We start from the raw sequence: 15,868 nt of genomic DNA, 5'->3' as shown, positions 1-15,868 counted from the left end.
GTCACTTCAATCATGTTTAATGTTCAAGAAGAGCCAAAAGAAGAAGCCACTCAACATCAACCACTGGTACAGAGTGATCACGTGACAAAATCACACCCAAGAGAAAGAACCCGAGCGGCGAGTGCGGCCCGGAGAGACTCATGCGGACTGACGTCTGTGGACATCAAGATGGAGAGCGTAGCTTCACGGCCACCGACACACAGATGATCCGTCACTGAAGCGAAGATGGACCTTTGACCTGGACTAAAGTAATCGTGAGTGTTTGTGCAAAGTGCTCGTCGCCGTTCCACACCTGATCTGAGCAAACCTCGTCTCCCTGTGACTCCCTTAGAAAGACATTTTTAAAAAAAATAGACTTGGCTTCTCCGGCCGACTCTTCCTGTTATAAAAACTCAAACATCGATATTTACAGTTTCGATGGTAGAAAGTCTCTTTTTCTGCCGTCGCCTCAGAACCTGGAGAGCTCGGCTCAGGATTGTCTTCAGTTGCACATGGACGCGTGACGCTGCAGTATTTACACGCAGTTGATCCAGAGCATGTTGGTCACTCACACCGACGACTGATCCCAGACCTGCAGGGACACGAGCAGACGACAGCCATGATCAGATACTTTCTCATAAATCTTATCTGAAGATGTAAGTGTACAGTTTCTCCACCAGAGGGCGCCATGTTTCATCAACGCTTGTTTAAACCTTCACACCTGATGTAAACAGAGCGGCTGTACCTTGTTAACAGGCGCTAGTTGCGTGCGCACAGACCCGGCGTGCAGCCTGCTGCTGTCAGCGAACCTCCCAGGTGAACGTTCCCTGCGACTGTCCAGCACCCTGCCCGGGGATTTCTCCCTTTCCAGCAGTCTGGCTGGAGACTTGTCCCGCCTAAATTCGGTGCGTCCCTCCCGGTAGCGGTGCGGGGTGCTGGGCTCTCGGTGCAGCCCGTCGTGACTCCCAGGACCAGAGGTGAGGCGCTTGGTGATGTGCTCCGTGTAGGTGGGTGGACCTCGCTGCTTACTGGGACTCCTGTGGTGCAGTACATGATGAGGACCAGCAGATGGGGTTGTTGCTTTGTTCAATTAATGACGACCTCGCTAAGTTTAAAGAAGTGTCTGGTTCTTACTCAACACACCCGCGGCTGGAGCCGGTCCTCTGCAGCTCCCCGGACTCTCGGATCAGGCTGCCCTTGCAGCAGATCACCCTCAGTTTGTTCTGGTAGGACGACGCCAGGTAGATGGCGCCGGAGGAGATGGCCGGGCCCAGGTATCGAGGGTTTGGGATGTCCAGGTGGGCCAGAACCGTCACTCTGTGTTCATGGATGTTGATTATTTGGTACCGAAGCATCATGCTAGTGTGAGCAAGACTCACCCGAGGGCGGCGTGTCCCTGAACCTTGATGACGTCCAGAGAGTTGAAGTAGGTGACGAACAGGTACGGCTCCCTGAAGGCTGCAGATCCATCACACTGTCACATCTGCTCACACGGGTTCATCATGATTACTCACCAAAAGACAGAGGCAGGCGGCTCCACTTCAGGTCCTCGGTGCGACTCCTGCGTCCATACGTGTCCACGAACACCCCGAACTCTGTGAACATGAGCGTGTGGTGAGAGCAGAGTGCTGGTGCTGGTCTGGATCTCACAACCGACCGTGGAAGCAGAGCAGGAACTCGTCCTTCTGCAGGCTGCTGGACACCTGCATGATGGCGATGGGGAAGCTGTGGGACGAGGCAGCGAAGACGGCAGATGCCAGAGACACGTCGTTCTTGTCCAGGAACTCTGTACTCCACAAATCACTCCATGTTTTAATCTTAACTGACTATATGAACATGAGTCGTGTCAGAGACGCTCAGCTGGTGAACATTAACTTCCTTCAGATCGACCTCTCACCTTCCAGCACAAACTGTTTCATCTCGATCTCGTAGAACTTGTTGGTGCCGATGATGATGCTGTAGCTGGTCAGGTGGACGCAGCTGCACGGCTCCAGCGTCTCTATTTCCTGCGAGGACAGGAAGTGAGACCCCCTCAACTTCTTGTCGTGTGTTGGGATTATATAACGAGCTCATGAATTTGTTGATCTGGTATGTTTTCAGAAAATCTTTTGCTCTCAATTTTGAGTATCTAGTCTCAGGTGAATAAGGGCTGTGGTCGTCATGGCAACAGTACAGCCTCCTTCAGTCGTTGCTTACAATAACGCATCCGACTCAACTACAGAACGACAAATGTTGCTGCTACAGCAGAATAAAGCATCACACACACACACGAGCATCGGTTCTGAACTCTTTGTAAACGAGTCACCTGAGACTCTGTTTGTAGAGAACATCTCACCAGTGTTATAATCAGTCTTACTTTACGAATGCAGTATTTGTTGAGATTGTCGTTGTAGCGCAGGATGGTGATCTTGTTGGGCATGGCGGCACAGATACAAGGTCCGTTGTCTATCTGCCAAGTGAAGTTGGACAGTCTCCTGTTATCAAGTAACCAGCATCACACTTCCTGCGGGGTGTCACAGAGCAGCAGACTTACTCTCCCTGCCGCGAACAGATGGCAGCCTTTGACTGTCTCGAAGATGTAGGGGGCCAAGTCCGCCTGGCTGGGCAAGTGCGCCTGAGCCAAAGACTGCTTCACCCGCTTAATCTCCAGCAGACACAAGGCCCGCTCGTCTCCTGAAACACAAACGCGCTGGTTACGCCTCAGGACGGCTTCATGTGTCGTATCAGAGGAAGATTCTCACCGACGATCATCAGAAGTTTCTCCTGCTCTTTGATGATGTGGATCTGGAAGACTGATCCCAGGCCAGGGATGTGAGTCAAGGAGTTCTTGATGACGTTCAGGGCGTACAGACCCTCCTCCGAGCCCACCAGAACGATCTACAGACACACAAACCCTGTCAAGTTTTCCAATATAACCAAGAGCGGCTCGTTGTGAAGCCATCACCTGGTCGGTCAGAGGCAGAGTGCAGTTGATGTCCAGGCGGTCGTCGCCCTCCAACTTCAGCAAAGAGTTTCCCAGGAGCTTCTAGAACAGCAACAGATCAGGGTCAGAATCTGGACCCCACAGTGAGATACTTGTTGGGGAGCAACCAAGGAACAAGTCACAGGTGAGTCACTTATTGAAAATGTCCCTGCTAAACTGAAGTACATTACTAAACTATTAACTCGACAAATAAATGGAATAACAATTTCATAGAATGTGACAGACATGCCACTGTGCAGAGAAGAATCAAAGGTGGGTTGAAACATTTCTCAAGAGTTCAACTACCTTAATTTCCAGATAATAGAGCGCACCTGAATGTAAGCCGCAGCAGCTACATTTAAAAATAATGCATTCTCTGCCCTTGACAGGCTGTTGCTATGGGTTATCTTGACGATGTGCGTTACATACGTTCTCACCTCCCTCACAATTCCAGTTTGAAGAAAACAGCTTTGACGAAAAGGTTGAGCTAGACCAGGGGTCGGCAAACTTTATCACTCAAAGAGCCATTTGGACCCAATCCGACAGGAAAGAAAACCCTGGGAGCCGCAAAAGTCTTTTTGACTTTTAAAATTAAATATAATTCCATATTATATATAAACAAACTATAAATAAAATCTTAGTTAGTAATAGTTCACCAAAAATTCAAACTTATCTCATTTTCTTCTCTCATGTCGACTAATGTTGGAGTATTTTCAGAGTAATCTGTTCTTTTTAGAGTTATAGACAAAAATGTTTGTTCATTTTAATGTAGCGACTGGAGCTTAGATGTCTTCAAATCTATCTTTGTCCAAAATGACCCACTTAAAAACAGGAATTGTTCCCAAAAAACCTAAATAGGTTTGTGCCATCATCTTAATTCTCTCTTGTCGAGGCTTCAATAGTAGATGGTTGACACAGACAAGCAGTACGGAGGTACTTAGATGTTTTTAAGTGTCTTTTAGGATGAAGACGGAGACGACTGAGCTCCAGTCGCTACATTAAAATGAACAAACATTTTGTCTATAACTATAAAGAGTAACAGATTACTCTGAAAATAATCCCAACCCTTGGTCGACATGAGGGTGAGTAGAACAAATGTGTAATTTGAATATTGGGTCAACTATTCCTTTAAGCATTGATTATTATCATAAGGATGTTTTGTATATTTACTGCAGTTTGTCCTGATGAACGAACTCTTGTTTGTTTTTCTAATTTCTTATGTAAATCACTATTTGACTTTGACGGGGTTGTATATACATTCATATACATTATAACAGTTGTGTCATTATTATTATCATTTTAACAATGCAGAAAACTAAATAATAGGACATTCAAATGGAAATTTATAATAATGTACATAATGTACATGTCAGTCAGATACAACTGACTGACTTGCTTAAAATATAAAAAAATTCTATGCTGAAAGAAATGATAGTTTACCAGGTCTCTGTTTTTTTTGGTCTTCACAAATTTGAAATAACATTTATGAACAAACTAAAATACTGTAATGCTCGTTTTTGTGTTAATGTTCCTTTAAGACTGAGACAGGTGAGGGAGGGGGGAGCGAGGAGTTCTACGCTGATGATCGTGAAGAACTAACGTTGTTCTTATATCAGCAAGTTACGTCTTACAGTAAGAGTTTTGTTTAAATAAAATAACATTAAAATTAAATATCCATATTTATACCAATACAAAAACCTCAGAGAGCCGCATGGGGCTGCAGAGTCCCAGGTTGTAGACCCCTGAGCTAGACCAATGTTCAGAGCATAGACGTTTTGTTTGTTTTTTGTCACTTGGAAGGCTGGAGCCACGAGATTGTTGCATCCTTGCTCTGCAGCAACTCCTCTTGTCAGTTGCACTGCTAACAGTCTCTCAGATGGCGTCGATGGAAGAAGGGATTTCCTCTCCCAGTAGCTGTGCTTCACATCTAGTTCCTTCTCTGTTCTGGAGAATCCAGGCTGGCTCCCAACCAGTTGGAAGGAGTGAAGGAATTCTGTACACTCGCTAGTAAGTGGGTGCACCGTTGCAACATGGCAGTCCTCTGCAGCGTCTTTTAGTCTTTTATTCATATACAGTTTACAAGCACTGTATACGCCGACTTTTCTCTCCATTCTATGCGGTCCACATGAAGGGCTTCTCCAGGCGCTATTCAAGATCCTCTCTCACCACAGAGTTGGATCATAACAGCCTTGATAGAACCCTAACGTCATCCACCAGCTGATTTATGCTCCACAGCGGAGGTTCTCTTGTTTCTGCAGACCAAGATGGACGCAGGGAATTCGCTGTCTACTCTGCATGTCCGTAGTCTGCACAACAATTCTCATTGTGGCTCATGTCAGTGGTGGTTTTTGCTTACCAGGAAGTAGGTTTACAAAGGTCTTGCGACTAGAGATCGCAGATTCATCTTCTTCTTCTTCATCATCATCAATATATTGATTTGATCTCCATAAAGAAATCTCACCGAGAAATTCAACGATGTGCAGTGGAAAAATGCGAGACTATCACTGAGGCAGCTAGTCCCGTTGAGAGAAGTCTTAATCAATGAGTTCTGTGTCATCTTGACCTTTGCCAAACTTTGTTTTCTAGACATGCCTTCAGGGTCCCTGGCTCACGCAGTGGTGAGTAGGGCGCGGGCTGCTGACGGCCATGTTTCCTCTACGGTAACCCATAGCAACAGTCTGTAGAGGGCAGAGCACGCATGAAGTGAATTCCCAAGGTTATCTGTATAACCATGGTTTTACGAATGCTTGCAAAGCCCTTTACATGTGTGGTCCAGAAGCCCGTCTCCCTGAATTAAAAAAAAAAAACATTGGAGGAGATGATGCCTTATGAAGAGACGCCTACTGCCACTTGCTGGGTCGCAAGTGCATCAATCACCCTCCGAGACGAGGCAGAGCTTTCATAGAATCACGGTTATAACTGCAGGTGTCCAGGTTTTAACATGAATTAGCAAATCGGACAATGTGAAAAAAAAAATCTAACCAGTTTAGCAGAATATTGATTGTCAAACTGTCGTAGTAGTAGTGTAGTAGTACAAACTGCAGGGTTTAGGTAAGGATGAAGTTGCTGCTTATAGTCCGGATTATATAACACATGATGACTATCGGGGGAAGACGAAGGTCAAAGCTGGAGAGGTGAGAGCAGGATGAGGAGGTGAGGTGTAATATACGTGTATTACCTGCACCAGAGGAGACAGACGCATTAGTCTTTTGAACACAGCAGCCTATGATTGCCATGAGGAATCAATGGTATGAAGATGGATTATTGTGGAGTTGAAGCAACACACAGTATGAAAGAGAGAAGAAGAAGAAGAAGAGGACAGTTAATGACATATAAAACTGGGGGCGAGTCATGAACTAATCAATCACTATGACATGAATGTCTGCAGACAGTTGAGGGGTGACTTTCATCAGATGAGGCGTCAGTGAGCATGTGTGTGCTAAGAAGGAACCAGCACGTATGAGCAGCCTCTCAGACACTCACGGCGTCAGACTCTGCCTTCTCCCGAGAAGCTCGTCCACTCGCCACCACCGACTCCATCACTGCCACCCAGCGCTGCTTGTCTGGGAAACTGGGAGCCATGAAATAAATGCACTGTCCAGGCCAGCAGGGGGCGTGACAACGCGTCTCAAGCTTCAGGACGTAAGGAACATCTGTTTCACAAGGAGAGGAGGGCGACATACTTTTTTGTAATCCAGTGTTTTTTGTTTTCACTCGGAAAACATCCACAGTAAATGTCCGTTAAGGTTCTCATTCATCCAGGTCAGAAGTCTCCAAACTGGTCCTCAAAGGGTTGGTGCAGATTTTTGTTCGTACCCATCAAGCATGAGCAGTTTAACCAATTAGTTTTCAGCTGAAACAACCAATAGCAGACTAGCAGTCTGGAGTCAAAAACCTGCACCACCCCGGCCTTTTGAGACCCCTGGTCTAGGACATGGTTATCCAAGAGATTCAAAAGCGAGTCAACTTTGACTGTGTAGAGTTTCTAGGAAGACGTTTTGTTACTCATCTGTGGAACTACAACTTACTTCCTTAGTAGGCTGGCATCCTTCAACGTCTGCAGGAAGCTGCTACAGACCTTCTACCAGTCTGTGGTAGCGAGTGCTATGCTAGTCCTGTACTCAGTGATGTGCTGGGGGGGAAGTCTAAAGAAGGAGCTTCTTCTTCTTCTGGAGCTGCTGAACCGTGAATTTCTCTGTGAGATGAATAAAGTATCTATCTAACTACTTCTGTTCTAAATGAGCTGGGGTTAGGAGTCAGTGTATATCCTGCTAGAGAGAGGAGCAGAGAACAATAGGGAGGGTTTGGAACAGTGCTTGGGCTGAAACCCATCAGGGTAGAAACCCATTAGTGTGCTGAGCCCTGGTGAGGGTCGTTGAGGTGGTGGCTTGATGCATAAGGCATAACCTCTCAGCCACTTACAATGCAGTTTTTAGCTCTCTCCCTAGAGAAGTTTCCAAGGAAGAACAATAACAAGGATCATGTGATGGTCACACCCTGATGGACAGTGAGCGTCAACAACCCGCTCCAGGTGTTAACAAACCTCACCAGGGCTCAGTACACTGGTTCTCTGTCCTAAAACCCAGCTTAGTTGGAATCGAAAAAGCCTCTCGGATGAGAAGCGAAACGTCTTCCTAGAATCTCTACACAGTCCAGTGGACTCACTTTTGAACCTCTTGAAACAACAGTAAATATAACTTATTTGTGTCCTAGACTCTTACCTGACTTGGCTGTGTTTGGTAACTCAGTAGCTCCAACCGCTCCATGAACATCCACTTCTCCATCCGACAAACACAAGTCGAATTCCTCCAGAGGCTTCGTACCATCTATGATCACGACACATGCCTGGTTTACAAGGGTGTACTTGGATTTCATCATGGATGCTGTTGAAACTTAACGTCACCTTCTCGAGGCTCAATCTCATAAATGGAAACTTTGGTTCCATCTAAAACCACATATTTCCTCTCCCAGCCCTGGCCACGCTTCCCGTTTCTGCAATAAAACCGTATAATTACATATGCACAACCAGCACCCAGATAAGAAATAAAAACAGAAGAAACAGCTCCACTAAAGCATCACACTCGATGAAAACAAAAATGACTTTCATCATTTGAAGAGCTCACCTTGGCAGCTTCATCCAGCCCTCCAGGTGCATATGTCCACCAGCTTCCTTCAGCTGCTGACTCCCTTTATCCCGACACAAGCCCTCCGACAGGTGCAGTGAACAGTCGCTCGACATACCACAAGTTGCTGGAAGGCATGGGGAGCATTTTGGATGGCACAAAGCATGACACTCTGCAAAAAAGGAGGACAAGAACAAAATAAATTGAAAACAAATGATGTGGATGAAGGAATAAGCTTAAATAAACATATAATTACACAGTGACTAATTGTACTCTACTCTATATCATAATATTAATTGTTAAAATGGTAGAAAATGACACTGATAGAAATTAATGTATTACTTTTGTTCTATTTTCTTCTATAACCGTGAGACAAATTATTTTTAATACAATTTAAAAATATGATTTTTAAAATTAGGTGTTAAGTTAAATGTAACAAAAATGATAATGGATGCAATTCATAGATATATAATACAATATTATTGTTGTATATATATATATATATTTGTATATATATACAGTATATATATATATATATATATATAGTTATGTTAAAATTCCCCACTATGGAACATGATTCCAGTTCTAACAAATGAATACATCATAAATACCAAAACTGACCGAGACATGTGGCAGCTTGCCGACCAAAGTGCACAGTGTCCAAACACACGGTGCACTTGGCAGCTCGCATGTTGAGCCCCACGGTGAAGCGGTGGGCAGTGTTGAGGAGAACCCTCTCTCTCTCCCTCTCTCTGTCTCGCTGACTGTCTTTCAAACGGCGGCTGTACTCTGAACACAGAGGGGGAACATAATGAGGGCAGGATATGTGTTATCATGGATGAGTGAGAGTCATTCCTCGGATGGCACGATGGCAAATTAGCTATGATGTTATTTCAACAGAGGATGTTAAGCAAAGGTGCATAAGCAGGTAAAATCTGAGGAGAAAGAAACATTACATATTATCTTTGCTCTCCTTTAAAGGTAATATTCAGTCAATGCAACTTTAAATGTTTTCTAGCAATACTTAAATATAATGTTTTTGATTTAGTTGATTTGTTCCTATTTAGTTTAGTCGAATAATTGACTGAATAACACCTTTAAATTATATTTGAAATGGTGAAAAAGAATTTCTGCATGGAAGGGTTTCATCGATCCATCACTGGAAGTGTATGAGGTGAGGGTCAGGCGAGGAGTTGATGGGGAGAGTTCTGGGCGTCTGACGGCCTTAGCTTCAGCAAACAAGGTTAAAATAATGCATCAGATTTCCAAAGCTGTGCAGTGACTGTGGTAGAGCTACAGCTAGAGCTCACCAGGGAGGAGCAAACGTGTGCACAGCTTTTAAAATCTGGCCTTTTCAAACAATGAGTGAGGAGCGAGGAAAAGAGACTGCATTGACCACAGTTCGCATGACTTACTTTCAAATGTGACCCTCCTGCGCTCTGAAAGGTGTGTGAGAGACAAACCAGAGTAAGAGCTACAAAGGATCTTTTGTAAGCGAGATTATATAATGATGTGTGTGTGTGTGGAAATAGATCAGGGAAAGTGTGTGACACATCCAATATTCTTTCTTTTGCTCTCATTTACCCTCTGGTGTTGCAACCTCCTTCCTGCGACCAGAGTTGGATGGTGCAAGGCTGCTCGGGGCCTGCTGGTGTTCAGGTGACTTTACCATTGCAGACATAATCAGCTGCTGTCGTGCTGATACCGGGTTTGGAGAGCTCCCGTGATCCTTATACTGGAGGGCTAAGGTATTGCATCATAAACTTAGAGCAATGTCTTCAAAAACATTTTCATAAAACATATTTTCCCACCTTCTTCTCTCAGAGATCTCAACTCCGCTCTCATCTTCTGCAGAGCATCCTCAAGCTCAGTGCAACGAGTTCGCTCTTTGTCAAGTGCTGTCTTCATGTCGCTGTATTGCAGGGGCACAGTTTGGAGGGGGGGTGCAGGTGGAATGGGGCCCTGGCTCTGACCCTGGGCTTGAGCAGCCATGGCAGCCAGTAGGTCTTCACGCCGACGACCAAAAAGACCCTGTTGAAAATACAATAGGAGGATGTAACTGCAGTTATTTGGACATTAAATACCATAAGCATGAAACACCAAGAATATTAGTTGACGACCTATACTCGGTCCTCAGGAGTGTAATCTGACCTTCTTCTTCTTGGACCCTCCGTGGGCCTGGGCCTGCAGGAAGTCAATGAGTTTGGTCTGCTGAGTGATGGTTCCTTCCATTTTCACCTTCTCATGGGAATATACGGCCTGCAGGTGGAGCTAAGTGAACATCACTCCTGGCATCAATGTCGCTTCAATGATTAGAATTTCACACAGAGAATTTGACATGCACTTGATACCTATGATAAAAATTATACGGTACTTTCAACCTTAGAACCTTTAAAAATGCCTTTCTTTCCCAAACCATTTCGGAATAATATCATTATTTGTTTCTTAATGTGTTTTGTTTGTCTGAAGGTGGATTATTTACTACATGAGCTAGCATACACATAGTTATGCCTACACAGCAACAAAATGGTGCAATATCTACAGTATAACTCTTACAAATGTTATAATTCTGTATGTGTGTGTGTGTGTGTGTGTGTGTGTGTGTGTGTGTGTGTGTCTGTCTGATATCTGTTAATATCGTTTCCAGTTGTGTGTAGCAGCACCTGGATGTTCTCTAGTTGATACTCGAGATCAGTTCGTTCAGTTTTCAGCAGGTCAGTCTGGTCAAGAGCGTCCTGCAGCCCCTGAGTCAAGCGGAAGATGTGGGCCTTCTGCGCATCCATCTGCTGTTGAAGCTTTTCTTGCTACGAAGGAATCACAGAAAGTGTAAAGATTAGCTTAAACCTGTATGACCTACAGAGACCTCCAGAGGGATCAATAACGGTTTTATCTATCTATATGATAAGGCACCTTGCTTTAAATTACATTTCAATTATGTTTCATACAAGCAACCTATGAAGAGGTCTTACATATACAGTAAATGACTACTTTAGAATGTAAAAAAAAAAAAAACTCAGGCTATAAGAATACCGATTTCTATATCATTTCTCTTTTAAAGTCAAAGTTAAAGTCTAAGATACATTTAGTTTGAGATAAGTTACCTCCTCCAACATCCGTTGTTTTAAATCTCTTTCACTTTCAAGCTTCTGCTGCAGACTCCGGGCGTTCATCTCTAGCATGGCATGTTTCTTTTCAAGATCGTTCAGCTGGGAAAAGCAAATAAAGATTTGTCAGTATATTGTCAACAGATGGCTTGTTCTGAATTTCTGCCTCATCTGTGTCTGGACACTTACTGTGTCAGTTAGGCTCTCAGCTTTGAGTTTTTGGTCTTTGAGGGCCTGCTGCAGGGCGAGGATCTCATTCTTGTGCTCTTTTACGGCCTGCTCCACCGCCTGGCGAGACTCTGAATTGCGCTGCTCCGAACGAAGTCTAAAACCAACAAATGATTTTAAGTAAAAACAAACTTTTGATAGTTAATATATGCTAACTGTGCTTGTCACAGTAACTGTGTTGGGAAATAAGGGGGGCAGGAGTGTCCATAAGCACCAGGAACTCTTTCTTTCCATATCAGTTTCATGACTTTATGGGCCAGATTTGTTCCACTGGACTTGAGTTTGATCCCTGTATCTTACTTAAGTCAAGATAAGAGCTCAGCTGTCAACTGATCACCATCTGGTTTTGGGTTGAATTAGACAGCAGGGGCAGACCTCGAAGAAATGTCTAGTGAGGGTATACTGTGAACATCTGCTGGAACATCTTGCAGCAACATCATCAGATGTATTAGTTCAGCAGCTGAGGTGTATGTAATGGTCTGCTGCGATGAAGAAAGGAATGAGACAAAAGACAAAGCCCTTAATGCTTATCCGTCAGAGTACATTCCTATCCTCATGTATGGTCATGAACAAAGCCAAGTGCAAAAAGAGAGTTTTCTTCACAGGGAATCTGTGGAGCGACTCTCCCTGTGAGATAACGTAATGAGCTCATTCATTTGAAAGTGACTCAATGTAGACTTGTTGCTCTGGCAACTCAATAGGAGAAGGTTCAGTGCATGTGAAGAGGAAAACCTGGGACAGACCCATGACACTTGAGAAACTGTGTCTCATGGTTCAAAAAGGTTTTTCAGGAGAGGAAATCTAGACCTCTTTGCTTCAACTGCTGCCCCGAAGATGAATAGATGTATGTTTTGCTTCACTGAGTGTTAACTACAAAAAAATGTGTTGCCTTCATCTGCTCAAATCTGGCATATTTTATTAAATAAGGGAAAACAGCAGAACGTGTGAGTAGAAAAAGTGTGAATTTATACTGACTCGTCAGAAGACAAAAAAGAAGACAGTGCAGCTGACCAGCTTTAAATTTGATATTATTCGCATCTCAGCTGCTGAGGAACCTCAAGTAATGATATAAACCGATGTAAATGACAACAGTGCAGCACAAAACAGTTCAAAACAGCACAAGGCCAATTTGGCTAATTACAGTGGAGAAGTAATTGAGCACTCTAACCTGTTTTGTTTCTCAGTATCCAACATTCTCTGGATCTCCCGAGTTCTCCTCTCAGCCTGGGTCTTCTCGTCCTCTAATGTTGACCTCCAGGCTTCCCATTGTCTTTCCTTCTCTAGCAACTCATCGTTTAATGTTTCCAGTTCCAGAACTTGCTCCTCTAACATTGTGCATGTGGTCTTGAGGGTCTCGAGGTTCTAGAACACAAGAAAAAAAACAAGAGAAAACACAACAGGGGAAAACATCAACATGACCTAATTTTGCCAAGAATGTATGCAACAGACGAGAGATTTAATCAGCATCATAAAGCAGCCTTGTGCCAAAAAAAACATGTTCCAGCATTCTTTGAGAGCATGAGCTGTTTACAGCATTTACCGTCTATCAAAACAAATCATAATCTGTAGTGAAATGGTTTGCAGGCAGTGGTTACACTCCTGAGATAATTGCATTATGTTTTTTTCTCATAGCCACTCAAAGAGTAGCTCTCTGTCTTTAGACAAAGCATCCTGAGACAAATTTAGTCTCTGCTGCAGCATCACCACAGCACTCTGAAGTCCAACGCTTCCACAGCTGACACGACCTGGGAATGATGGGGATGACACATCCCTCCCACATACCAACCAGTCCCTCGTCTATGACTTCCATTGCTTGTTACACAACAGGCAGAACTGAGAGCGCTATTGGACGCCCACACACAAATCCTCCCACAGGGCCGGTGCACACATCTCACAGCCTCCTCGCTCTCCCGCTACACACCTCCGTCAAGAGTTCGGATCACAACCATGCAGAAATATTGACAGAGATTCTGCTGTCTGATAAACACTTGACACTGGCGGAGCTGGAGAAGTGTCTTGGGCACCTGTCACAGGTCGCAGGGAGACATTGGGTATGCTATGTTAGCAACAATTCCAGGGTGAGTAGGAAGTGAGGTGAGTATTAAAGGTGGTACATGCCATCTATTCACTTCATTTTCTTATGTAAAACAAGAAGCAATACCTCCTTCATGTGAGTGCAGGTCAGTGCAGCACTTAATACCAACTTTTATTCTGTTTGATTTAATCCCTTGAAATAAAGAAGGAATATACAACGGCAAATTAAATCTGTGCTTCAAACATGAATGTCAGAGATGATTTTGTTTTGTTCTTATGTTCAAGTGATGCTCGCTGAGTAACTGAGAATTCAAGAAGACAAAACAAAAACTTGCAAGACCTTGAAGAAAGTAGATTCATTTGTGAGAAATCAGACAAAATGGCTTGACACACAACAAATCAATGGGTTCATAAGGATCCTAAAATATCCTACAATGCATTCCTATTTTGAAACCTGTTAGACTACCAAAAACAAAACCCTTTGGTATTGTCGTTATTATCACTTATATGAAGTCATTATTTTGCACTAGTGAATCTCAGTTTTTAATAAATTTATGGATTATAGATGTGTTCTAATGTTCAAGCGAAATAGCTTTATGATAAAAAGAGATTTGTTTACCTGTTTCTGGTTGTTGAGATGCATCTCACGATCAGCCACCTCATGGCGCAGACGATCCACGTCCTGGCTGAGTTGCATCCGGTCTTCTCTTTCATCGGAAGCCTCGTCGAGCTGCTTCGACAGGTAGAAGTTCTGACGGTTGAGTTCAGCATTTTCCTGGGACAGTGTTGTGAGCTGCTCCTCCAGGTCTGTGATCACCTATGTGACGTAGAAATGTATTGAATAATTATTTCAAATGAAGTGAATGAAAAATGTAATTATTGTGTTCATTTGTTTTATTTCTTTAATAATAATATTGGTACACCGTCAGACCGCACGTACTAAAATATCTTGGACGTTACCAAGTTGGTGCCACAAAGAGGAAAATGTGTCTGTTATTTGATAAGACTTTATAAACCTTCAATTTACATATTGTTAATGCAATCAATTACTCTGGCTCATCATTCCAATCGTTGCATGAGAAGCAGCACACAAGCCTCATCAGTTCACATCCGTCTGCATCTTAATCAACCAATCAGCCAAGCCTGTGGTTATCACTGTCGGGGAGGAACTCTGATGAGGATGAAGCTCATGAGACCCCTAGCCTGAAATCTTCAATATCTTGTGTGCGACGCAGATCCTCCTGGTAGCTAGAGATTGTGCCAAGCAATAAGTTCATAAATTAGCTTCTGGCTACCTCGGGAAAGATTTCTGCTGAAGCTCAAATGAAAGGAAGCCAACATGGAATAATTTAGGAAGAAGCAATCTCTACCCTGCACAAAGAAAGATGCACTCCAGGCATGTATGACTAGTACAAGCATTTATCTTTTCTTTAATTCATTGTTTTCCCAAAATAACATGTGATTAATTAGATATATGTGTTTTATTATTGAATTTAAAGAATTTACATTGTAATGATGAAAATAAACAAAGATACCGAGAGTCATATCTGGTTGTAAATTTAACATTTGAATACAAATGGCTAAGCTAGTTTGGTTAAAATATCTACTTCGTTTTACCTTCAGTACATGAGGCCCCAGGTCTTTGCCAGAACATGTAACTGTTACAGGCTGATATGTCAACTCATGCGATGGGCATGAACTATTTTTAATAAGAACTTATACTCTTGGTATTTATTATTGTAGTGCATAATTGTGGATCAATGACTAAAAAGGAGAACAATGTTTAGATGTATAGTAACAATTACATTGAACATGTTATTATGTTATTCATTATAGTTACAATTACAGTTTTGATAGTTTAAAATAAATATATTGCACATTTTTATATTTTGAATCACTTCTTTATAAACTTTGTATGAGACATTATAGTTTATCTTTAAGAGAAATATAATTTCTGTGAAGTAATATATAATGTTATGACAACATTTAGGAGCAAATGTTTAATATAGATATTATGCAATTATATATTATTATATAATACACATGTCATGTGCTAGTCTAAAGTATTTAAGTAGATCAACTAAAATATCAACAACATGTAAAACGTGGCACATCTTTTACGGATATTTCATGGGTTTTTTTGGTGCAACATCTTGGCAGTGTTTGTCCGAAGAGAGGCCAGCTACATTTATGGATGAGGATTTCTGAACAGTTTGCGAGTGGGAGGATTTGAAAAGTAGGCCATCGAAGAACCACACCAATGTTTATTCAAGGCCTGTGTCAAATGGAGAAATGTTACATATCATGGTGGGAGGGCAGGTAAGAAGAACTTAATCTGTTTAATAGCAAGAATAAAACATATACATGTTGAAAGACAAATAGGGAAATTGCTGACCCTGCAATGTGCTGAGACTTATTAGATAGACTAGAAATATTGA

The 15,868-nt window shown here is 42.9% G+C and overlaps 1 protein-coding gene across 8 annotated transcripts in view; it reads right to left on the bottom strand.

Moving 5' to 3' along the window:
• Position 1: 1 nt before the first annotated feature.
• The window catches only part of citb (citron rho-interacting serine/threonine kinase b), a 31,499-nt gene continuing 15,632 nt past the window's right edge, over positions 2 to 15,868 (bottom strand). For 2 of the 8 annotated variants that reach the window (XM_087796361.1, XM_087796369.1), the window contains exons 16-41: positions 14,050 to 14,247; positions 12,565 to 12,758; positions 11,358 to 11,493; positions 11,166 to 11,270; positions 10,728 to 10,868; positions 10,216 to 10,335; positions 9,876 to 10,095; positions 9,649 to 9,807; positions 9,480 to 9,503; positions 8,686 to 8,853; positions 8,065 to 8,236; positions 7,845 to 7,933; positions 7,663 to 7,767; positions 6,425 to 6,594; positions 6,120 to 6,164; positions 2,924 to 3,004; positions 2,721 to 2,856; positions 2,513 to 2,652; positions 2,336 to 2,428; positions 1,877 to 1,985; positions 1,637 to 1,765; positions 1,494 to 1,574; positions 1,359 to 1,437; positions 1,114 to 1,296; positions 725 to 1,016; positions 2 to 571 (exon numbers count right to left, since the gene is read on the bottom strand). In XM_087796361.1, coding sequence (XP_087652487.1) covers positions 548 to 571; positions 725 to 1,016; positions 1,114 to 1,296; positions 1,359 to 1,437; positions 1,494 to 1,574; positions 1,637 to 1,765; positions 1,877 to 1,985; positions 2,336 to 2,428; positions 2,513 to 2,652; positions 2,721 to 2,856; positions 2,924 to 3,004; positions 6,120 to 6,164; positions 6,425 to 6,594; positions 7,663 to 7,767; positions 7,845 to 7,933; positions 8,065 to 8,236; positions 8,686 to 8,853; positions 9,480 to 9,503; positions 9,649 to 9,807; positions 9,876 to 10,095; positions 10,216 to 10,335; positions 10,728 to 10,868; positions 11,166 to 11,270; positions 11,358 to 11,493; positions 12,565 to 12,758; positions 14,050 to 14,247 — 3,393 coding nt within the window. In that variant the 3' untranslated portion in view covers positions 2 to 547. The remainder of the gene's footprint in view (positions 572 to 724; positions 1,017 to 1,113; positions 1,297 to 1,358; positions 1,438 to 1,493; positions 1,575 to 1,636; positions 1,766 to 1,876; positions 1,986 to 2,335; positions 2,429 to 2,512; positions 2,653 to 2,720; positions 2,857 to 2,923; positions 3,005 to 6,119; positions 6,165 to 6,424; positions 6,595 to 7,662; positions 7,768 to 7,844; positions 7,934 to 8,064; positions 8,237 to 8,685; positions 8,854 to 9,479; positions 9,504 to 9,648; positions 9,808 to 9,875; positions 10,096 to 10,215; positions 10,336 to 10,727; positions 10,869 to 11,165; positions 11,271 to 11,357; positions 11,494 to 12,564; positions 12,759 to 14,049; positions 14,248 to 15,868) is intronic. The other 6 variants (XM_087796386.1, XM_087796377.1, XM_087796404.1 and 3 more) reach the window with 6 other exon arrangements.

Source organism: Callionymus lyra, chromosome 1 (genome assembly GCF_982586985.1).
Source record: "Callionymus lyra chromosome 1, fCalLyr1.hap1.1, whole genome shotgun sequence".
Lineage (NCBI taxonomy): Eukaryota > Metazoa > Chordata > Actinopteri > Syngnathiformes > Callionymidae > Callionymus > Callionymus lyra.
This window is presented reverse-complemented; position numbering and strand designations above follow the sequence as displayed.